The 24,062-nt window shown below is 40.7% G+C and overlaps 1 protein-coding gene across 1 annotated transcript; it reads left to right on the top strand.

Moving 5' to 3' along the window:
- Positions 1-589: 589 nt before the first annotated feature.
- On the top strand, positions 590-15,551 carry GGH (gamma-glutamyl hydrolase). Its single transcript, XM_048286472.1, has 9 exons — positions 590-820; positions 1,629-1,743; positions 3,135-3,185; positions 6,349-6,433; positions 8,830-8,968; positions 9,832-9,938; positions 10,046-10,136; positions 11,350-11,487; positions 13,544-15,551. Exons 1-9 carry the CDS (start codon positions 691-693, stop codon positions 13,663-13,665), a joined length of 978 nt encoding a protein of 325 aa, XP_048142429.1. The 5' UTR covers positions 590-690; the 3' UTR covers positions 13,666-15,551.
- The last annotated feature ends 8,511 nt before the right edge of the window (positions 15,552-24,062 follow it).

Genomic DNA, 24,062 nt, shown 5'->3' with positions numbered 1-24,062 from the left:
CATGTTTGCATAACACAGCAGTTAGAGCATAGAGTGCAGTTATTTTTTCCTGAACTGTTAATTATTTTTTAATGTTTATATATTATATAAGAGGTGGGAACTCTTAATTGCAACTGCTGCTAAAAATACGGACACAAGATAATTTACATAATGAATGGTAGAGATATTGGTATGGCGCGTGGTGGTGTTGCAGCTTCGAGCAGCAGTCAACAAAACACAGATCCCTAAGTGCATTATTCTTTATAAACATCGGGAGTGCCTCTAAAAAAAAATAATGTTCCTGTTAAACGGTGCAAATATAGATTACTACTGACTGTAAGCACGATGTAATGCACAATGTTTTTTAATTTTTTTTCTCTCTTTTTTAAATGTATTAATACCGTTTTAATTAATAAACCCTTTCTGGTTGAACCAGCCTCTTCTGTCACCGTTCGGCGACACCAGCACCCCTCTCCCAGAGAAGGACGAGGCCGCGGGCGGCAGCGGGGGGTGTGCTCGGGCCGGGCTCAGCCCGCGGGCGGGGCAGCGGGCCGGGACTGCATTTCCCAGCGAGCTGCGCTGCGGGCGGGTCTGGAGCTGCGTGCGCAGGGCCGGGTGCCGAGCCGAGCCGAGCCGGCAGCCGGGCCGTGCTCCGCGCCGTGCCGAGCCGTGCACCGAGCCGGGAGCCCGTAGCTGTGCCCGGCGGTGGCCATGGGGCGCCTGGCAGGGCTCCGTCCCATCGCGGCCGCCGCGCTCCTCCTGGTGCTGCTGCGCTGCGGCTCCCCCGCCTCGCTGGCGCGGCGCGACCTCGCGGCGGAGCGCAATGACAGACCCATCATCGGTAAGGGGCCGCGGGGCCTCGCACCCTGCCTTGGCCGGGCGGGGGGACGGAAGCGTCTCCCGGAGCGTAGGTTTGCCTAGAGCTGTTGAAAGCAGCGTTACGCTCTACGTCCTTTCGCTAAAAATCAGTCTGGTTTGAGAGAAGTCACAGTGCTGAGCAGTCATAGCAGGGAAGCCGGCTCTTAGTCAGCTAATGTGTGTTTATGTGGTACCTTGTGACGGAGCACCGTAATTGATGCCCCGTTGTCTCGGTGCGTGCGGTTCTTCTAGGCAGTAGATGTATCGCTGCAAGCTGGTATATGGGAAATGGGGGGTTAATTAATTAATTAATTAATGAGAGCACAAGTCTTAGAAGGAGCAGCTGAGGAGCCTGGGGTGGTTTGGGCTGGAGAATGGAAGGCTCGGGGGTGACCTTACTGTTCTTTACAATTGCTTGAAAGGAGGTTGTAGCCAGGTTGGGGTCGCTCTCTTCTTGGCAGCTAGCAATAGGACAAGAGGACAGAGTCTTAAGCTACCTAGGAGAGGTTTAGGTTAGACATAGGAAGAACTTCCTTATTGGAAGGGTGATTACATACTGTAATGGACTTCCCAGGGGAAGTGGTGGAGTCACTGTCCTTGGAGGTGTTTAAGGAAAGACTGGACGTGGCACTTGTTTCATGGTCTAGTTGACCTGTGTTCAGTCATAGGTTGGATTCGATGATCTCAGAGGTCTTTTCCAAACTAATTGATTAAGTGATTTTGTGATTTTTCTTTCAGTGTGTAGCATTTGCCATTTGTATAGTGCTAATTTTCTTCCTTGGGCCCTTCAGGGATATTGTCACAGGAATGTCACTTTGATGAGTACCAGAGGTTTGGAAGATCTTATATTGCAGCTTCATATGTGAAGTTTGTGGAATCTGCCGGTGCTCGAGCTGTGCCAATAAGGTACATTTTTTATATCCTTAAGAATGGATAATAATTGCATTATGTAAGGTTTGTGCCATTTTAGAGGCACAGAAAGCAGTTGTACTGCTTTTATGAGTCTTTATTGTTCCTCAAAAACCATTTGAAAATGCCACAATTTTCAGAGAGTTTCAGAAATCAGAATAAAGGCAGAGTGGAACATGTACTTTTTAATGCTTCTTCTTATGTTAAAAAATAGTCTTTCTTTGAAAAGTACTAATTTCTTTTACCAGTAAAATTGCCTTCTATAGTTTGCATGCATGGTTTTTGAAGTTAGCTATATTCTGTCTACTGTGTAGTGCCCCACAAACACGCATAGATACCTAGATACATAGATAGCTATATCTTTTTTTTCACATTTTGTAGCCCTGGAATTCAAGGAATCAAGGAAGGCTGTCAGTACTCCTTTCAGAAACCAAAGTCCAGTTCTGTTCAAACTATGGGTCACTAATTCCTTGTATTTTGGTTGTTTGGTAAAAAGTAGCAAAGTAACAGCTGACAGTACTTCGTGCCAATGCTTAGCTATAAAGTTTTAAGACCACTGAAACCAGATGATAAAATTATAAATTTCAGTACTTAAAAACAATACTAATACAGCTGCAGAAAAATAAAATAGGATGTATCTACACAGTCCAATAAGAGCACTACTTAAGTGCCCGAATTAGAAGCCAGCATTCCTCACGTAGCTGCTGGAGCTTTCAGAATGTTTGTTGACCAGAAGCTTCACCAATGAATGGATGCTTCTAATTCTGGCAGTTAAGTTACTTGCAGCAAAGCTGAACACTGACACCCAGCATATCAGTTCTGCAGAAGTGCAGCCATCTGTGCTGGTTTTGGCTGGGGTAGAGTTAATTTTCTTCACAGTAACTGGTGTGGGGGTGTGTTTTGGATTTGTGCTGAACACAGGATTGATAATATAGAGATGTTTTTGTTATTGCTGAGCAGGGCTTACAACAGAGCCAAGACCTTTTCTGCTTTTCGTGCTGCCACACTGGCAAGGAGGCTGGGGGTGCATGGGTGTGACCCACTGTTGGCAGCTCTGCCCTTCTTGGAGTCAGTTGGAAACCGGAGTTTCCGGTCTGCAGGAAATAATAACCATGCCATTCATGTAAATGGTAAATTTTTCAAGTGTCTGCAGAAGGGTCTCAGAGTACCTCATCAGGAGCTGTACCTGACAGGGCCCTGTTTTCAATCTTGTGGATTGAGCTATTTCAAGTGAAATGTTTCTTTTGATTTGTGTCTATTTTACTCTATTTAAAGCAAGCCTTCTGCATATTTTCTGTGACAGACATTTCCGTTCAGTAGAGATTATATTTTTATGGTTAAATACATGTATTTTGTATGTATTCTGTAATTATTTTTTGGTGTTTCAGATTAAATCTTACAGATGAAGAATATGATAAAATATTCCACTCTATTAATGGGTAAGTTTTGATCACTTTCAGCTTTCTGTTGAAAGACATGATAGTTCTGGTTTTGAGCTCTGCTGTGTTCCCATGGACATTGTCTTCCTGCTCTTTCGAGACGTTGCGCTGGGCACTGAAGACATGAAAATACGTTCTAAGACACAGAATGCATTGTTTCATCCACTACTGGTGTTCTGCGTTTCCTTCCTTGAGGAACACGTCAGATAATCTGCAACAGTGCCAAGGCTCATCTTGGCATTCCCTTGTGCTTGTCTGCAGGCAGGGAGAAGTGGCATTATACTTAAGAGCAATTTTGCAAGTGAAATACTCTACTTCTTCTTTGTTAATTTTTCTGTCTTCCTCATTTGAGCTGTCACGTTCATTTTGATGTTTAATAGCACTTGCTTGGTATTTCACCCCTGTTTCTACCCTTTCTTCCCTCTTTCAGTCCTTTCCATATCTCCTCTATTATGAAAGTTTCTGATTTCCAGTGTCTTCTACTCTTTTCTCCATGTGTGCTCTCTCTCTTGCTACTTGAATGGTCTGTCTTGCCTGTTGTGATCTGTGGCTTAGGTCTTTGTTAGAGAAACTTCCTGGCTTTTCAGGGGATCTGTAGCAACTGCCATCCCCGTGTTCTTCCTACATTTCAAATGTGGGATGTGATCTTGCCTAACAGTTTTTATTGTGGACTAAGAAAAGTCAAAACTTTTTGTGGTTTTTTTGCAGTGTGCTAGAAGTGCACTTTAGAAGAGTAAAATCAGCTGATGCTACACTTCACAGCTGATTTTGTGTGAGGCCAGAGCATGTGATTGGTCTACTTGTAGTCATGAGATGAGCATCTTAAACCATTAATACATTTGTTAAGCTTATGCATATACTAGAATGTTAATCTGCATGTGTAGACCTTGAATATTTAGACCTTTGGCTGTCTGGGGAGTGCAGTGTACTCCTATGTACATCAAGATGCCCTTGGACACTAAGACGTGGGTCTTTGCAGTCTTGCGCTATAAGTGAATATAAGACAGTGATGCTTTCTCTGCTGTGTGCTGCTGGAGACAAAATGAATCATTTCATTCCTTTCTCATGGCTACCAGCTTCTCTTTGGTTGCCAGAAGGGCTTCCACCAATGGGGTCTCTCATTGTTTCTACCTCACCACCTACGTCAATCCAGAAGAGTGTTTGGAAAGTAGATCCATTTCCTTTGTCCTTCTGTCCTTGCAGTCAGAAGTCAGTTGAGTTTGTGTTATGTAGGTGAGTAAGGATGGTCTGATTTTCCTCTTGTGGCCCTCTACCATCACCTGTTGGCTTCCACAATAAAATTGTGTTTAAATAACAAAGTGTTTAAATAACAAAAAAGATCTCTGGAGGGCATGACTTTTATTCTGTGGAAATTCAGAATAAGAAAGAGATACATTGATCTTTCATATTGTTCTTCGAAGCTGGAAATTACTTACTATTAAATGCTGCCGCCTTAAAATAATGGAATTTGCTATAGTAAAGACATAATTTTGTGAATGTACTCCTGAGGTAGCCATTGAAATGTCCAATGGAAATGATCTAACCAGCTCTAACCAGTTAGAGATACTGGAATACACCTAGTTGCATTTCAATCTGCTTATGACAATGTCAAGCCATTATCATTGCTACTTAATGGGTTGTTTCCTTTTTGCTTTAGCAAAAATGACAATCATTTTTCCTAATTAGTATCATCCAGGTTTTGGTTTGAACAGGTGAAGTGAATTTTCTACCACTTCCAGGTAAAGATCACCTTATTTGTCTAATTAGATCTCTGAAGAAATCAATAATCTGGCCTCTTTTGAAAATACCTTTAGCTGTATTAATTTTCAATGTTGATACTGGGAAGTAAAGTTTTTTGTATTTTTGTGAATACTACTTTTCCACTAAATACTTGATGGCTTTTAGATGATCCTGTACATTATTCACTTAAAAAAAAAACCTGGTCACAGGGGTTTAAATACACATTTTCTCTGCAAACGCTTGGGATCATGTGGGATGTTAGTTGTTTCTAACTGCTTTTTAGTATCTCACTGATACAGATTGCCATTTCCAGAGCACAGAAATATAGAGGAAATCCTACACCTATTTCGGTAACAAATCAACACCTAATGGATGTGACTTGAGTAAATCTAATTGAGGTTCTGCAGCAGTGAGTTGGGGAATGCTCACACATCCAGTTCTGTTGGTTCTGCAGGCACTGTTCCAGTTACAGCCAGAAGAGGCTTCCTTTATTTCATGTTACTGTTTCTGATAGTACTTGATTATTTTACGTGTCATCATGTGTCCATGTAAGTTCTCTGCTAGACTGTACTGAATCTTTCTCTTCTGTGGTGTTTGTTTGGGTTTGTGGAGCCACACAGGGAATTGCCATTCCTGCTTGTATTTTGGGGGGGGAAAAAGCTTTTGCACTATTTCTGTGAAATTGTCCCCGAGATTGCTTTGTCTTCCTTAGCTCTCTGGGATCCTGTGTGACCAAAGGTAACGGTCAAATGTACTTTTCCTCCTTTTTTGATAGGAACTTTTTGATCTGTGTTGTCTCCAATAAGAAGGTCGCTGTGTCAGGGCCACAATTCTACTTTCCTGAAACTGAGCAGGATGAATTGAGATTTGGGCTGGAATTTTAAAGTGATAGTGAGAGCCAGCTGAGAGGCAGGATAGGAACTCAGAGAGTCGTGGCTTGCAACCATTTTGTATACCAGCTGAAGTCTGTGTGTTTTAGTGTTTTATGTATTTTCTGTTCACTTTCTTCTTCCATATGTTTTGTGAGGCTTGATCTATACTTTGTGATAGAGTAACCATTCTTCAGTAGAAGAACACTAAGATTAAATTAAAGACTGAAACACCTAAACTAAACTGTCTGCATGTGCTCTAGCTGTCCAAAGTCACATAATTAATGGAATGCTAGTCAGTACAGCCAGTGGAGCCGACAGGGCTGTCCCACCTACCCACCACTCAGGTGGCTGGTCCTGAAAACCTATTTGAATCTCCAGTGTCTTTCCTGACTAGATCTGTGTTGTCCATAATGGGATGCCAGTCTGTAGATTTCTAAAACCTAGACCTGAATCATACCCTTAAAACTGCTATCAGACATTTCTCTGTGTACGTTGTCCAAGTTTTGAGTTGATCACTGTTGCTAATCATATTCTTGGATGTTGCCTTTCAGGGTACTTTTTCCAGGAGGTGGTGTGGATCTTAGGACTTCAGAGTATTCAAGGGTTGCTAAGATATTTTACCACAAGGCCTTGGAGGTAATTACTAAGGAGCAGTTGGTTCTTGTTATTATCACTGTTCAGAAATCAAAATCACCAGGTTCATATTTTTCATAGTTTTGCACTGTCATTCAGTATGTTAACTCTAGGCCTGAAAATAGGTAGCTTATTTCTTGCTTCTGCATAAAGCTTCTGCATTAATAGCTTAAGATTCAGGCTTGTGACACCTACTCCTGTTATATGTTGTGTTATGGTCTTAAACTCCAAAGTTCTTCAGGTGAGAACAGTATTGTTTATTTGCTGTACCTGAGACTTTATAGGTCTATGTGAACTTGCCAGTGAGGAATTGCTCTTCCACCTTTGCTGCTGACTTTCCAACAGCAGGCAAGGAAAGTGCAGGCATTGGCATTCACAGGACCAGTCAGCTGCTGCAATTCAGTAATAGAGCTCCCTTTACTCTTCAGTCCCTGTGGCACCAATGTTTCTATGCTTTTGTCTGTCTTTATTTTCAGTGTGTCTTGCAAAGAGCGTCTCACTTTTATGTGGGACAATTTCATTTGTCTCTTTGGAACTGCTCACTGTGTTAACTGCAGCCTCTGTCTTGGTATTCAGTACTAGGGCGAGGGTTTCTTGTGGTTTCTTGTACGATTATGAAATTATGTTGACGTTTCACAATGATTAACTGAATTGCCTATGTCACTTTATGATCAGAGAGACAGGTTTATTAGCTGATATGTGTACAGCCAGTGAGTGAAGGACAGAAAATAATATTCAGTTCATCAAGGCAGGGCTTTTCCTTGCTGTTTGTGATAATTTTGTGTTTTGAGTTTCATCTTTCAAATCTTAATAGTGCTATAAAATATTGCTAGCTTTACTCATGTAACGTAAGCTACAATAGTCAAGAGTATCTTTACAAGTACAGAATGACTGAATTTTATCTTTTTCTAACCCATATGAAGGGTCCTTTTCATTTGCAAATGTTCAGAATGAGAAATTACTTTGATCTGTCTCTGCTTTATTTTGAATAGAGGGTGTGAAATGCTAATCCCCATTCAAGTCAGTAGAATTTTACTAGCTAGGCAAAAATCTAAATTAAATACTGTTTTCCGGCTCTTAAATTAGTTTTTAAAATGTGATGTCTTGAGTGTTGTTTAATACATGCTTAGCCTCCAGGCTCTAGTTTATTTTAAAAAAGGGGGAAGGGGCACAAAATCTTAGTTTCAATTGCAATTGGTTTTAAACTGTAGTTTATTTTTTGCCTTCAGTAGTTTTAGTCCTCACTTGCAACTCCACTGTGTGTCTTTCATGTAAGTCCCGTGCCTCGTTGTACATGACGGGTGGTCATGAAGACTCTGCAGCCCTATCAGCCTTCTTTCTTTACATCTTCCTTGCTTCGCTCTGAGGAGAAGTAGTTCTGTGGGCTTTTATTACCATACTGTCAGTAATGCAGTAGGGGAACATTTTTATTCTGAGCCTGTCATGTCAGCTTTCTCAAAAATGGCTTTGAGCAGCAGCTCTTCAGGGGTGGTGTGTGTGTGTTGTGGTCTGCATAACTTAAAAATGTTTAGAAACAAGTTAGGAAAAAACCAGTCAGGTTCCACAAAAACAGGAGTTCTGAAACATCCCAGTCTCCTACATGTGCTTATGATCAGGTACAAACCACTTAAAAATGCAGATTTCCAATGCCTGTATACACCATGCTTAATTAGGTCACAAGAAGCTAGTTAGGTTCTTGGTTTTTTGCTTTCTTTTTCTCCTTTTTGCTTTTTTTTTTATATTGTTTTCACACTGACCTGCCAGTTTTTATTCTTTTGAAAATGACTGCCACTTTTTAATGTTGCTTAAATGCACATTTTGTCTTTTTGGAACACAGGTCCAAACCTGCTAGTTAAACAATCATTTAAGTATGTCACGTGAGACCGTAGCTGTGCTAGTAGTAGGATTCATGTTTTCTTAATACAGTTCTGTGGGCACAGACATTGCAAAAGTCCCTTGCTATGTGATCAGTGTGCTTCATAGAAAAGTATGAATTATAATAGGTAGGCTTTCCCTCAAAATGGTGACAGACTCTTCTGTGTCCCTTCTAATGATTGCTTTTTTTTATTGAAATGTTGCCATTTTGTGGTTTCTGTTTAGGCTGCTCTCAACATTACTTGTAGAACAGTCAAATCAGTATCCACATTAGGCTCAGTTTGCTGCTTCAACACAAACATATATCGTTTAGTCTTCATATTCTAGGAGAAACTCTAAGGGAGTCTGTGCTTATTTCAACTGCAGTTGAACTGTTAAAATTTCTGTGGTAGCAATTCACACCACTGTAGTAGTTATACTTCTCACCTAGAGAAGAGAAAGTGAAAAGAGTAGGAAGCTCTTGTCAGTCTCTTTTCTGTAAATTTTTATTACTGTTCCCTTATGTTGTTGCTTTTATTTTGTAGGCTAATGATAAAGGAGATTATTTCCCAATATGGGGAACATGTCTTGGACACGAAGAGCTTACATATCTCACAAGTGGTGAAGTTTTACTTGTTCATACCAAGACAAATGGTTTTTCACTCCCTCTGAACTTTACCTCAGGTGAAAAATTTATTACATCTCGTGTCTGAGTCTTGCTAAGAGGTGTTGGGTTTTGTTAAGGATAAATATTGTGGGGTGGATGTTTGGGAGGTTTCTGATTATTATCTTCTGCTAAATTCTTTGTAATTAAATTGCCTTGACTGTTTTTGTAAAGTCAGTGCAACTGTCACTTCTAAAGCAGAGAAGTGAGCACAAGCCATTTGAAACAAAGAGCAGTCAGCAAAAACCACAGTTGTGGCTCTTTGACTCATTTGAAAATTCAGACCTACAGAGTAATGTCTGCTTAGGGTCCTTTTTTGTGACCCAGTTGAATAAAATTCAGAGGTTCAAAACCTTTCAAACTTGGAGAGCAGGTGATCTTAAATTTTTCGAATCACATTTTCCTAATGATGAATAGTACCATTACTGTCCCATTTGAACAGTATTGAAATCAGAGAGATCCCTTAAGGTAGAGCTGTGGCACTCAGCAGCACTGGTAAAATGGGGCCTCTGTTGATATTTTTACCCTTTGTGAGTAATCCATCTGCAGACTGTGGAGCATTCACAAATTCTGTCACTTGTGCTCATTGTGAGTGGAAGGGCCACTGAAATGAATGTCAAAGAATGATGCTTATTTTAGTGAGAACTTAGGTAGCAAAGCTGCATCCTCTCTGGAAAATACTGGTACTCAGTGGTAACAGCATATTGGAAATCTGTTGTAGTTAATTCACTGATATTTCTTGCAGGATATTCTAAAGTAATAAAGATTTACTGCCAAAAAAGTTTACTTTAGCGCAGCATTTTATTAATTGTCTTCTGTCAGTTTAAATCCATCTGAGACCGGCTTGGGTAATGGAAAATACAATTTTTTTTCTTTCTAATAGCTGCAAAAGACAGTAAAATGTTCAGGAATTTCCCTGATGATGTATTACATGCGCTTGCTACTGAGCCATTGACATCAAACTTTCATGTGTGGAGCCTCTCCTTGGAGGTATTTGATCTTTTTTTTTTTTCTGCATACAAACTTTTTTTTTTAGTTAAAACTAGAAATAAATAAGCAAATAACACCTTTTCCCTCTTCCTCCTCTCTTATCACAGAATTTCACAAATAATGAAGAGCTTCGTACTTTCTATAGAGTTCTGACTACTAACACTGATGATGAAGTGGAATTTATATCTACCATGGAAGGTAAGGAAGTTAATTTCCTTTGGAAACTGTGACTGTTACAAGGTAGTTTTTTAGAGGTGTTGTGGCACTGATGTGAATTTGTATTGCAAGTTGTTAGAATAGCAGGGTAAGCATCAGCCCTGTCAGTGCTCTGGCTGTGAGGAGCATTTCTGTTTGCAGGGGTATTTTATCTTTGAGTACTGTGAGCCTCATTACTCCTCCCACCTGCTGTTTCCCTTCTAGACAAGCTGTTACACTTTAGCACTGGCATATTTGAGTGCTGTGGTGTGAACTGCACAGCACTTGTGCTGCGGTAGTTGAATCCCTGTGCAGTGCAGTGTGCCTCTGTCAAACCTTGCTTCCCAGCTGTCTGCTTAGGCTGGTGCTTTCTGTGTTTGCTGTATGGGAAGAACAATCCAGGCTGCTGAGGGAACAGCAATATCCCTCATTACCTTAGCGGCAATGCTGGTAATTGCCCTCCTCCAAAAGCCTTTTGCGTGACTTGTTTTGTCTGTTTCAAACTGGGCTTGCTCAGCTCAGGAAACAAGTTAGCTCTCCAGGGAGTGTTTTATCTTGATCAGTGCACCACTAGCAGCCCTACTGTAAGGCCCAGCTGTCACCAATGGGATTCTTCTGTGTGGCATCCTGGCTGTCCTCCAAAAGAGAAGAATAGCACTTTGATCAGCAAACCTGATTGGGCTAATGACAGGCATCACCCGTGCCTGCAAGCGGTTTATCACAGAGCAGTCATCAGCTGCTGTGCCGATGTTCCCTGGAAGAGAGCTAAGGACTGACTCCCTCAAAATGTATCAGGCCTAGCTGGAGCAGATGGGAGCTGCCCCTGGATCGATGGGTCCTTCAGGGTGATACTAAGACTTGGATCTCTCCCATGGAACTGGCATCCTGTATGGCTGTGAATGCTGAGTGATGCTGGCAGCAGATAGGAAGCTTTGAGACTGATGCACTTGAAACGTTATTTTTTAGTGTGTATATACATTAATTCTGAAATGAATAATCAAGAAAATGATATACTGATATTTTGTTGCATGTAATGAGACCCTTCTTTTACAATATCCATTTATTTTCCTTCAGTTCCACTCTGACTTTAACAGTGTTTCAACTCACTGTTTACGCTTTTGTGAAACTGTTGATAAGTGAGGTATATTTGTAGCAGTAAGATTAAGCACATAATTCTTAAGGCATACAACTTTACACGCCTTGTGTTTTGTTGTAGCATACAAATATCCAATTTATGGCATGCAGTGGCATCCAGAGAAAAATCCTTTTGAGTGGAAGGATTCTCCAGGCATTCCACATTCACCATCTGCTGTAAGAGCAGCATATTATATGGCTGATTTCTTCGTTAATGAAGGTAAAAAGTTTGTTATCTATAAATGTTGGGGGTTAGAGTGAAGCATGACTTGAAAAACTTTGAAAACGTTTTCAGCTGTCAAAGTTCAGTACCTCATAGTGCTTTCTGAGAAGCTTTACAGGCTTATAAAACACCAAAGGATACTAGAAATAGATGGCTTAGTGAAAGTAACATCAAAAGGCGAAGCATTCCACAAACTGTTTTCACTAGGCTGGCTCTAAAGCATTGTTCTGTGACTTTCTACCATTTCAAAATATCCCTGTAACATTTTGGCCTCTCTTGCACAAAGCCAATAAAAGAAAAAAAGTACTCCATTCATAATTGCTGGGGCTTCTTCAGTTCCAAACTGGCTTACAGTCATTCCATGTGTTCCCAATTTTGCTTGCAAAATGCATGCACCGGGGGTTATAAATATGGCTTGGGCAGTATGGATGTGTCAGAGGGGTGCAATACCGTGCCCTGCAGTTGCATACTATAGACAGCACAAGAAGTTTTTGAATTTTACAGAGCTGCTAATTTTTTTTTTTGTTTATACCCTAGGAATCTGGAAGTAACTAATGGATAACATTTTGATAGTTTATGACACTACTGGTCTATTTGCTATAAATAAGCAGGACATGAATAGAGGAGTATTTGAAGGAATCAGACTTTATTCCTTTATTTATCCCTACCAAACCCTTCTGCTGGACTATTTCATGAAATTGTCTTGCTTCCTTGATGGGGCCTATGAAGAACATAATGATTAAGCTAGTTGAGGTTGGTCTCTAGACTTGATCTCTAATCAAAAGAGTCAACTTAATGAAGAAAGTAGACAGTGATGTAAAGAAGTGCAGTTTGTGCTGGTCAGTGAGAGTGTAGAAGTAAAAGTTGCATTTCATACAAATTCAAGGTGCTTTTTTGCATGAAGTAGTCCTATTCCTCTTTGTGAAAATGTAGCAAAACCTTTTTGATAGGGAACTTACAGCCACGCAGAACTGGGCCTCTGAGCAGCCTAGTCCAGTGGAATGTGTCCCTGTGATCTATTAAATGGTGGACTATGACAAAAATTAAGGCGAAAATAGGAGAAAATACAGTATGAGTCTGGTTTTAATTTTGTAGTCTAATACTAGAACGCAGTGTGTTTTCTGGCTTTGTTTGCTACTTTCTCTAGTATCTGTCTGCAGACTGTATTCCCAACAGAAGTAAGCTTGCTCAGGCCATTATCCAAGTTAGGTGGGACAAAGCAAGTGCCAAGTCTGCATGTGAATGCTGTTGAGACATATTGCATGTGAGTTCTGTGTGTGTGTACACATACAAGGAGCTTGTGCAGAGTGCCACACAGATGTGTCACTAGCTTTGGCATCTACAGACCTACAATTCCGGTAGAGCAAACTTTCTTCAGCCTGCGGTGTCTACCCCAATCTCATCTACAAAATCCTAAATTATTCTTCACTGCCTCCCCAGTCTTTTGGGGAGTTACTGAAGAATAAGCTGCTCCTACTGAGTACTTCATATCATAACTTTGCAATGAGTAATTCACATTTTTAGCTAATGTAAGGCAGAATATCTTCCCTAACTTTGAGAATAAACCACAAGATGAAAAATATAGTCATGTAAAAATATACTCATGTGTGATCACTTAGTAATTAAGCCATTCCACTGAAATACCATTTTTGTATCCATCCATCCATCGTTAATTTTAACGTGTGTAGAGTTGCCAACATGATAAACCAGAGGAGGATTCAATTTTATTGTCCTCACCAGCACAGTCCATGCAGCTTTCAGTAGGCTGATACTCTGATGCATTTCTTTCAGAGTTAAAAGTACTGGTATTTCTGGTAGATACTGCCAGTATCTCATGGATAACCACTTCATACAGTCTTGGCTTTAAATTCTCCCTCTCCAGTAATAAAATATGCTGTAACCAGCTTTCTGAAGATGCATCTTCCCAGTTCTTCACATACAAGCTACTGTAATTCCATTTTGTTGTGCTACATAAAATAACTTACTTTACCAAGATAAATACTGTCGAGGAGGATGACATTAAAATTATCTCTACTTTTACAATATTTTACAGCCCGGAAGAGCCTGCACCATTTCTCCAGTGAAGATGAGGAAGCAAAAGAATTGATCTATAATTATAATCCAGTTTATACAGGAACATTTTCTGCATTTCAGCAAACCTATTTTTTTGATTGAGTATCTTGTCAAAGGTGCAGTGTTGTTATTTATAAATGGAATTATTTGCCAGCATTGTGTAATTAAGCTGATACAGTGACAGAAAGCTGGAACAGTTTTCCTTTACAATGATTTATTCTGTGTATCTTCTGCACCATTGAAACATTAATATATAAATTTATGTTCAATAACATAATAATCATCTTGGATCACACTTGAAGGCAAGCTACAGAAAAATGTATTTTTCTTCCAGGACAGACGACTTGATTATGCTTATAAACTTTGAAGTAATCACCTTTGGTACAAGGAAAAGTTTTCATATATTTTAAAATATGAGACTTGATCTTTGTAAAATGCTGTGGACTATGATAGCATTAGACACTTAGATACATTGTGTAGTAAAATCCTGTCCTTTTCAAACAATTTAGCAAATGAGACTCTTGGGTTTGTCATAGATAATGTGTATGCAGCCAACTTCTTGACAGGGATTCCTTTGTCATTTCAAAAATTGACCAAAATAGTAAGGCATGATAGCAAAAAGACATTTTTGCCTAAGAAGCATGTTATATCCAGTTTGTGAAACTGTTTCTCTTGTACATTCAGCATTATTTGGAATCCTTATACCTTGTGAGGCCTTCATAAATATGAGGATGCAGTGTAAAGTCAGTATCGCAAATATCACATAAAATAAGTTTGAAGGGCATAGTTCAGTGCTGATTCCACTTTCAGTTCTTTTCAATTCAGTTTTATATATCCTCCAAGAATTTGTTTGGGAGTAACTAGAGTAGCAGCCAGGTATGAGATGCAGACACTCATTCCTTTGTATTTAAAGGAATGTAAACCTAATTTTTTCTCTAAAGTGTCTGACTTTTCCTGTAGCTGGATACAGTTTTCACTTGAAGCCAAGAGGTAGTTTCCCATTAACTTAGTAAACAAGGTAGTTTCTTCCTGTCTTGTTTGAAAGTTCAGTGCAGCTAGAATTTAAACAGCAGATGAATGTATATGAGAAACCTGTTAAAGGTGACATAATGTGATAATAGCAGTTGCATGCAATACAGTGATACCATTTTTTTCTCTGCTTTGCTTCAGACATGGTGAAAGTTTTGTTCAGTGGTTTTGTGTGTTGTCCAAAAAGAAACTAAGATTAGACAATCAGATATAATTCTCCTCTCTAGCATAGCTTCCAAACTCTTGTTGACATTAATAAGGATTTGGAGTTTATGAAGAATTCAGGTTTATAAACTTCAGCTCTGTTTTGTAGAACCTCATACTCTCAGGTACCATATCTGAATAAGTCTGGTAAGTTTCTCAGGTTTTTCAAGTAAAACACTCTCTTGTTCTTTATCATGAAGCAACTGCATAAGAGAATGTGAAATGCATCACTTAGAAAAAACTATGAGGAAATATTAACTGTGACTAGCAGAAAAACACTTCCAGGTAATTGCAAGCTTAAACATGTGGTATTTTTACATTTGTCATATTTGTCACTTAGTAAATGGTTCTTTTTAATATAGGTAACTTTATTAACTGACTCCTGAATAAAACCAAGTGTAAAAAGAGGGTGTTGCATGTAAATACAGCAGCTATGATACTCAGAAACCAAGTCTAGTCTTCTACTTGTTGTTCAGGCTAAGTTCTTTGGAATAGCTCTAAGAATTTGCTTAAGTAAGGTGGGCAAGTTTTAGCCTTAAACCAGAGATCAATCTTGCAAGTGAAATGTCTGCAATGGTAGTAATTAGTTCCTAAATGTGTAACTATAAAGAGTATTGTGTGTAATATGATGAGAGAAGTTTATATATTATGAATTTGTATGCATCTTTCCTTTATATCCTTTATGTTGTAAAGCCTTACTTGATGATATGCATGATTTTTCTATGATACATGAAATAAACTTTCATTCAAGCAGATTTGTATTTTTGTCATCTTTTAGATACCAAGGATGAAGCACCGACAACAGTCTTTGTTTTCTTGTTTCCATCTGTGATAGTCATAAATGAGGAAGGCACTGTACAGGTTACAATGTGTGTTTGCTTTGGTCATGCCAGCAAGTCAGGGTTAGGATGAGTGAGATCCATGATCTGGCACGGATGTGCCCAGAGCACAGGTACCCATGCCCAGGGCCTGAGCTTAAATGCACTTAAATGTGGCTGCTGAGACAAGGGGCAGGAGCTTTCAAGAAGGTTGCCCACAGCTCCTTCTCACAGAGCAGGGCTCACCCCAGGGGCAGTGTCAGAGCTCGCTTGTGCACGGGCAGCCAAACCCCCATGAAAGTGGGAAGGGGCTGCAGCACTAACAGGGCTCTCCGGACTCTGAAAGCTGTAAGCAAAGAAACTTCTGTCTATTCCTTATAATGCCTGGTATCTTCCACATGTTCTCCAGCCAGAAGCAAACTATAGGAACCCAAAATTGTCTAGCAGTCACCTAACAGCAAGTTTAAAAGTGTGTTTTAAAGAAGGCTTCCTCTCTGCTCTGTGTTGTACAATATGGTTTTTCATTGCACAGACAGAACTCCTATTACAGTTTTCAGAATTAATGCTAAAGAGAGAAGAGTCTGTGACCATACTCACAGCTTGCTGAGTCTGGTGTATGAGCCTAACCAGCTTTCTTGTTGCTGTGTGGGAAGGACATCCACTGATCAGCAAGGTAACCCTGTGTATCTTGCAGACTATATTACTAAGAAGGAAAAGTTTGAAATGGTTTCCTTCTTGGAGTATTCTGCTCTTCCCACTAGATGGCCTCTGAGAACCAGTATTTTCTGCAATTTTGTAATCGGGTGTGGTGGTGTCCCTAAAGTTGAGTAAGATATTTACTGTACCATGGTATGTAGTTATGTGCCAGGGTATTTGGGATGTGGGGGAAGAAGAAGGGAGGAGACAATAGGGCTGGAATCTTACTGGCACAACTGGGCATATTGGCAGGACTGCAGGAGAGAGTCTATGAGCATTCAATTAATTCAGCTGGGATTAAATCTTGTTTCCAGTGAATATTTAAACCATTCAGGCATTAGCTGGAGGTGGCTGGAATTACACCTGTCTTTTCAGGTGGTTGTTCCACCCCTTTAGCTATAGAATCTGTCTTGGTTCCGTTTTCTATAAATATGAAACTAGCTCATGCAGAACAGGATGGACAGCTTAGATGGGAAGAACCGAGAACTTGATCTCAGAAAACCTTTGCCTGGGAGGCAGGAAAGACCAGTTTGAATTCCTTCAGGTAAAGAAGAAATTACAGGGAAGAAACATCCTGAGTAAGTGCTGTAAATACGGAGTTAAAGAGTAAGAGGAAGAGCTTAACCCACAAGGTTCATTGTGGGGAAAAGCCAATCACAAAACAACTCGCCCAAACTCCCCACCGCTTTTGGGCTGACAAGCTATACAAAATTCCCTGGCAAAGTAGTGAATCCAAAGCAGAGATTACTGTTCAAGCACTTCTATGCTGAATAGCTTGTTTTTAGGTTAATTTTTAACCCTTTGCCCTTTAGCATCAGTGCCACCTTATTCATTGCTGTGGATGCTGCTCACCCAAACAATATTGAAAGCTGGACTGTACTGGGAAGATTTCTATAGAAATTGGTGGCCTGTTAGGAGCATGATGGTTCTTTCGTTGGAACAGTGAGGAAAGTATGGGGACGGTTTGGATAACTTCCCAGTTGTGTGTCATCCCCACATTGCCCTTATGAGTCAGGAGCCCTGAGAGAGAAATGGCCGTGTGTGTAATCAGGTGGCTGAAGTCTGCGTGCCAGTGCTCACTCAGGAATGTTTGAGTTTGAGGTGGGAAAGTGTACACAAGATTTCAGTCACTTTTATCACAGTAAATAACATTTTATCTGGGGTTGTGAGGGGTTTTTTGTTTTTTTTTTTTCTTCTGAGAAGTTCCCATTTATGTATCTGGTGATGGTGTTACCAGAAAAGCTATGGGAATTGGCTAGGGTCCAAGTCCCATTAAGGTTTCTAAATGCCTTTTCAAATTATTATGCTTTGAGTACTTACAGGGAAGACAGATTGACAGATACTGTGATTGATTACCTTCCCTTATTAGCCTTGTGTCTTTCCCCAGGGCAGGCCTCTTCTCTAATCCACTGCTTATTTATAGGGCAAATAGTGCCCAGGGCCACCTGTTGATAAGGATACTGTTCCAGCTTTCATCACTTCCTCATTGTGTTTATATCTGTTTCATAATGTAAGCAGTATGTTTTAAGAGCCAGCCTTCTCTGTCAGTTCTTGTATAACCAAAAAATTTTCCAAAACCCTTTCTTGCAACAAAAGTCTAGACCATTTAAAAATAGCTGTCACTATTTGGAGGAGCACTCGAACAAAGCATTTGCTCCAGACTTAAGAAAAAAACCCTCAGATTCTCTGATTTTCAGAAATCTAGTGAACAAGCATCCCTTGCAATTGAGCTTTCAGTAAACTGAAAAGCAAAAAGCAGAAAACCAAAAAGGTTGAAAGGAGTAAATTCTAGCAGTTGTTGCTACTAAGCATCAAAACCATTGGGTTGAATACTGTGGGCTGGTTTTGGCTGGGGTAGAGTTAATTCTTTTCACATAGTTTGGATGGGACTGTGGTTTGGATTGGTGCTGATACAGGGTTGGTAATTCAGGGATGTTTTAGTCACTGCAGAGTAGGGCTCACACAACCTCCAGGCCTTTTTGCTTCTCATCCCACCCACCAGCAATGAGGGCTGGGGGTGCACAAGGACTCAGGAGGGGACACAGCCAAGACAGGTGACCCCAACTGACCACAGCGATATTCCACGACATATGGCACCATTCTCAGCATATAGATGTGGGGGAAGAAGGAAGGAAGGAGATGACATTTGGAGTGATGGCATTTGCCTTCCCAAGTGGCTGTTAGACACGATGGAGCCTGGCTTTTCCCGAGATGGCTGAACACCTGCCCGCTCCTGGGAAAGGGTGAATGAGTTCTTAGGGTTGCTTTGCTAACATGTGCAGATTTTGCTTTACCTGTTGTCTTTATCTCAACCTATGAGTTTTCTCACTTTTATTCTTCTGATTCTCTCTACCACCCGTCTGTGGGAGGAGTGAGTGGCTGTGTGGATCTTTGTTGCCAGCTGGGCTTGAATCACAGCAGCTTGTGACTCTGCAGCTCCCAAGCTTCCCCTGATGATCTCTTTCACTCTGTGTATACAAGTTCAAGAGCTGATGTTATTTGTCTGTAGTTTCTTGCAATTTTCCTGAAGAATATATCAGCAAGACCAGAAAGACTAAAATAGCAATTTTCTAGCTAGAAGCACATTAGGAAATTAATTTCTCCCTGTGACTTCTTGAGGCACCAATATAAACTGCTTATAATGACCTTAATACAACTGCAGAAGTGGAAGTTGGAACTTCATATCCCTGTACTTGACCAGGATTTACTCAGCAGCTCTTGCACTAATAACTCCTAAGGACCTGCTTTTTCAAAAGACAATGGGACATATTATTGTGACTAATTACTCTATTATTATTGTATTAATTACTAATTGTTAATATATTATTAGGTTTAATTAATAATAAGGTTGTTAGTGTTATAGAGGAGACATAAGCTGAAGTGAGGAGTGTACAGACAATTTCTGAGATTTTTCCAAAGAGACCATGTCAGAATGGAAGTACTCCAAAGTTTTTGGCCAAACCCATTCTCATCCTGGATGGAGTTAGTCCTTTCCATCCTTATAGGCTTCTAAATTCATTGCTAGCATTTAACCTGTTGTACCACCCATGGAGGCCATTTGCAGGATCTAAAAGCAGATCTAACCATGTCTTGGACTTCCTGAGGAAAAGAGAGAAACCTGAGGGACCTATTATCTGCTTTGCTTTAATCTGAGGTATTTGTACTGATTATTAATGTTTGCAAGAACATCTCAGTCTACCACTTCAACAAAAAATACCAGTAATTCTTTTGTTTCTGGAGTTACCACCAAAACAGTTTTTTATGTTCTTTATGCCACTAAGCTGAACACAACAAAGTTTTCCTCTTTCTAGGAACAGAAGCTAGTTCAGTGTTCATCCCTAGGCTCTTAAACTTTGCTTAAGTTTCTCATCAAACTCAGGATGAGTTTTTTCCCATCCCTGTAGTTTTCCTGCTTTGGTTCTTGCAGACTGTGCTACCTTGTGGCTCCTTAGGGAGTTTAATTACTGTACCAGAACTTCAAGGCAGCAATTACTATTTCTTCCAGCAACAGCTGCCATAGTCTTCCCAAATTACTGTTCTGCTTCAGATGCTTGCAAGTGAGAGAACTGGCTCCATGAACACACGAGATGTTTGAGCAAGCCCAGTAGCTCCCTGGCCGGTGTGTGTCAGCTGTAGCTGAAGCTCAAGACATCCCAGCCCGTAATAACATAAATGTCTTTCATGTCCTTTTATTCTTAACTATCAAGACCCTTGCCCTCCCTTACCTGCATTTGCAAGGTTTCCCTAAGAAATCTGTTCAGAATCCGTCAGCAGTTTTCTCTTTGTTTTCTACACCTGCGGAGTCAGGCACATGAAAGGAATTAATCTGGACTAATCTCCAACTGTTTTAACAAAAAGCAAAACTTGAGGTGAGAATACACTGTAGTTTTTAAGATATGCTTAAAAATGAGTGGGGAAAAATTATGGTACAGATGAAATATGTATCTTTATACATTAATTTTATTTTAAGAGTAGTTGAATTGCATCACATCAGTGGGGCAATACCAGTCCAGACAATAACATCTGTTCGAACAACAGGGCTTGATGGGCATCTTTTGTTTTCCCAAATTTCTCAGTTGAGCATTTTATTGCTGAGTCCAGGCTATTTTATAATATACTACCCTTTTGGCAGCCATTCCTACAACGTCTCAGCATAGATGGTGATGGTCACACTATGACTTTGGTGCTTAACCCAGTGATATCTCCCTCTGAGGCTTGGCTGCTTGAATTGCATGGGGCAAGAATACATGTCATGTGCCAGGTGAGGTTTGACAAGTCAGGGTTTCACAAAACACACCAAATCTGCCATGTCTCACTCATGTTTACACAAATTAGGAGAGTTTTGATTTCCCAAGAGCAGAGCAAGCCCGAGGCTCATACCCTGCACTGCCACACCAGTGAGTGTAGACACATGCACAAACCTTGCCATGAATTTGTGCTGTTCAAAAGGACTTAAAGTGACATTCAGGAAGGTTACAAGGTGCCAAATAATGTTCTTAATTTCATTCTTTATGAGAGATAAAATTAATAGCTATGTAACACAATGAAATGCCTTCTATGTAGAAATTATATCCAAGGAGGACGGTGGTGACCATGATAAACCTCCTGGGCACTCGCTGAAACGAAATGCACATCCATGCAGTGGCATTGCTAACAAAGCCTATGTATATTTTGAATTCCCAACCTATCTGGTTTCTGGATGACAGGAAGGAGATGTCTCGTGGGATCAGTTGTCCCCAGGTTGAGGAGTGGGAGCATGTTTATACAATGCCATTTGGGTTAGGGTTTACCGTGGGAAGAAAAAAAAATCCTGTTAAAAACCAAACGAAAACCAAAACTGTCTTCAGAAGAGAGCTTGACTGTCCTGCTTAGTTCTCAGTTACAAGACAGATGACCCCATATGGTAAAAGAAGGTCTAGATTGACATTTTTCTTATGAGCTTTGCTGCAGCCTCTAAATCACTACCACACATCATTTTTATTTATTTAGCGCAGTTTATCTCCTGCTAAGCTGGCCACGACTTCAGTGCAAGTTTTTTTAACTCATGGCCATAATGTTGAAGAATATAACACAGACAGATGGATGATTAATTGTACGAGAAGCAATTAAAAAGAAAAATTATCTCATACTTTCATGAGTAGAAGGATTTTTGGTAGTTATCTTGTTCTCTGTGTCCTGTAGAACTTCCTGATAAATTATCATCTAGATACCAAGACTTCAAACCAGACAAGAAAAATTAAAGAGCTTCATTTGTGCAATTTGAAATTAGACAGTAGCACTAAAAAATAAAGGCAATTAAAAATTGGGATGTCTCAGCTGCCTGATTAAACATCTAACAAGATGCATGCCTGACACTCCTCTCCAATCTTTATTTATTTGTTTATTATTAAAAAGCTCCTCAGATGTGTATAAGCCATCTGCTGTTCTCAGATTCTCTGAGCCTTGGTATATTATGCATCTGCAGAGCATTTTGATGCCATTAACTATGGAAATCTGAGAACAAAAACTTCCAGTAGAAAAAGCTGATGCTTTCTAGACATTTCTGATTAAGGCCCAATCTTTCCTCTTTTGTCCCCAACAGCTCTATTCTGATCATTACAGCTAAGCTGCAGACTGCTTTGGTGTGGTAAATAACACTGGCCAAGTGACAGCAGCCAGGCTGCATCCTTCTCAGTGTGTTTGGGACACTTATCCTGGTTATTTCCTCAGCTCACTGCGGAAGCTTCCACCTGGAGATGGGGCCCTGGTTCAGCCACAGGACTACAGAGCAGCTTGGAACCTAGATCATGGTGTGGTGAATGTCATGGTCTAACAGTGCCAGGGTGGGCAGGAGAGCATGACTGTCTGTGGGGAGTTTCAGATGGAGGAGGAAGCTCTGTCTGCTGCTGTCAGACAGCCCAGGCAGGGACTCATTCAGGTGATCATCCCAGCTGGTTCCCAGCTGGTTCCCAGCTACACAGCCCCTATCACAACTACAGTAAGCTGAACCATGCCTTAGCACTGCCCCTTCCCCTCTTGCAAGGGCAAGGAAAGCCCACAAGCCTTCCTGGGCACAAGCATGGTTCCAGTGAGGTGTGGAAGGAAGCCCAGCCTCGGTCAGCTTCATCCAGACCTGCCATGCAGCTGGCAGTGAGCTGCCATCCTCTCTCTGACTCCGTTTGCCTTCCTACCTACTATGCTTTCTGCTGAAAGCTGTTGTACGTTTCTACAGTAACGAGCTGAGATTTGCTGGGATAGCTGCTGTATCACAGCAAACATATGGAAATGAGAAGAAATACATCAGCACCATGAAAGAAACTGTCCCTTAGCTCCTGGATGGAAGCTGAAGCAAGACATGGCAATTGCAGTCCATTAATGTTGTGTTACTTCAGTCAATTCCCACTTGACTTGTATTTTTGATTTGAACACATACCTGTGGCTTTCAGTCATCTGCCTGCCTGTCAGTGTTTCAAAAATATAAATCCCAGCCTTGTGGATGAGGATGGGGATGGAATTGTTGAAATTGTGAAATTGACCTTTGGTGTTACTAATCTCCTTCCACCAGTAAAATTCCAGGAGAATTCCTTACCTCTGTGAGCTGCTATGTAGAAGCAATGCTGTGGGCCTCTTCAAGCCCCCTGAGGGAAAAGGTGGTGGTGAGGACGTACCACTCTGATAAGTGAGATGTAATTCCACCATACCAGGCCCCATCACATCATAGAAATGTCTTTCTCTGAGGCATTGACCTGTGCTCACCTTCTCCCCTCCATCAGTCAACCCCCTTAGCTCATGGAGGAGAAATCACTGGTGCCACGCAGCAAAGATTTTGTTTCACTAAGGAAGAAGGTGAGATTGGAGCATGTTACTTCTCATTTGTGAAGTATAAAACCAATTTTCACATCAAACCCTCTATGACTTGGGCTTCTCTTTACCTACAGCTGCACCAGGACTTCCCACTCACCTTGCAGGAGTAGCCAGGACCTGGTGCAGATATGTGAAGCAGAGTGAGCTAGATACATCTGAAGAGGTGGATGAGAGTTACAGAAGCTGACAGGTATAAAGAACAGCTGTGGAGATTATCCAAACGTCTTGCTGGGTCCAGGTTTTGAATTTTAGTACTGTCACTAGGGCTGGTTTCAAAGGCAGGCAACTTCCTATGGCTGTCTGCAGGGTTGCCCAAATAAGCACACGCTGTGTAGCATTATTCATGATGTGCCTTGTAGCACCAGACTTTACTGTACCAACAGTCTGTATATTCATACTGAACAAATCAAGGGTTGTTTGTTTGCAGCTGGATCAAAGCTAATACTCACTACGAGCCAAACCACCCAAAAGATTATGAGATTACTAGAAATCTGGGAAATATTCCTAGTCCTCAGATTGTGAACCCAAGTGGTACCAAGCAGGTGCAATTTCTGGACGGGGGGAAATGACCATGAAGTAGCCCTACACTAAGGATCTCCCTAATTTAAATTCTGTTTTGCCATGTCAGTTTTTGCACTGTATTTTTCTTGTACACCTCTTTATTGCAGTGGGGGTTTTGGCAAAGTCTTTTTGTCTGCTTTGTAAAAACATTTAATAAATTCTTCTGGGTTTTGTTTGATTTTGCAAAAATAATAACAGCAAGCCAACATAGCACTGAGTTTTGAGGAGGGCAATGGGATGTCATGAGATGTAACTGCAGGAGGCACACAGAGTACTACTGCTCACTTTTTGACTAAGTACTGAAGTGGAAGCAAAGTCTGGGAGTCTGAGGACTGTGTCATATTTCCT

This window comes from Corvus hawaiiensis, chromosome 26 (assembly GCF_020740725.1).
Source record: "Corvus hawaiiensis isolate bCorHaw1 chromosome 26, bCorHaw1.pri.cur, whole genome shotgun sequence".
Classification (NCBI taxonomy): Eukaryota; Metazoa; Chordata; class Aves; order Passeriformes; family Corvidae; genus Corvus; species Corvus hawaiiensis.
The sequence above is the reverse complement of the archived record's forward strand: the minus strand, read 5'-3'. Positions and strand labels throughout refer to the sequence as shown.

What these genes read in the sequence shown, in the direction of transcription:
- GGH (XM_048286472.1), top strand. Translation starts at nt 691, where the DNA reads ATGGGGCGCCTGGCAGGGCTCCGTCCCATCGCGGCCGCCGCGCTCCTC. An exon ending in ATATTCCACTCTATTAATGG is followed by an intron (nt 3,186 to 6,348) that starts GTAAGTTTTGAT and finishes GTTGCCTTTCAG; the next exon opens with GGTACTTTTTCCAGGAGGTG. An exon ending in TGTGGAGCCTCTCCTTGGAG is followed by an intron (nt 9,939 to 10,045) that starts GTATTTGATCTT and finishes CTCTTATCACAG; the next exon opens with AATTTCACAAATAATGAAGA.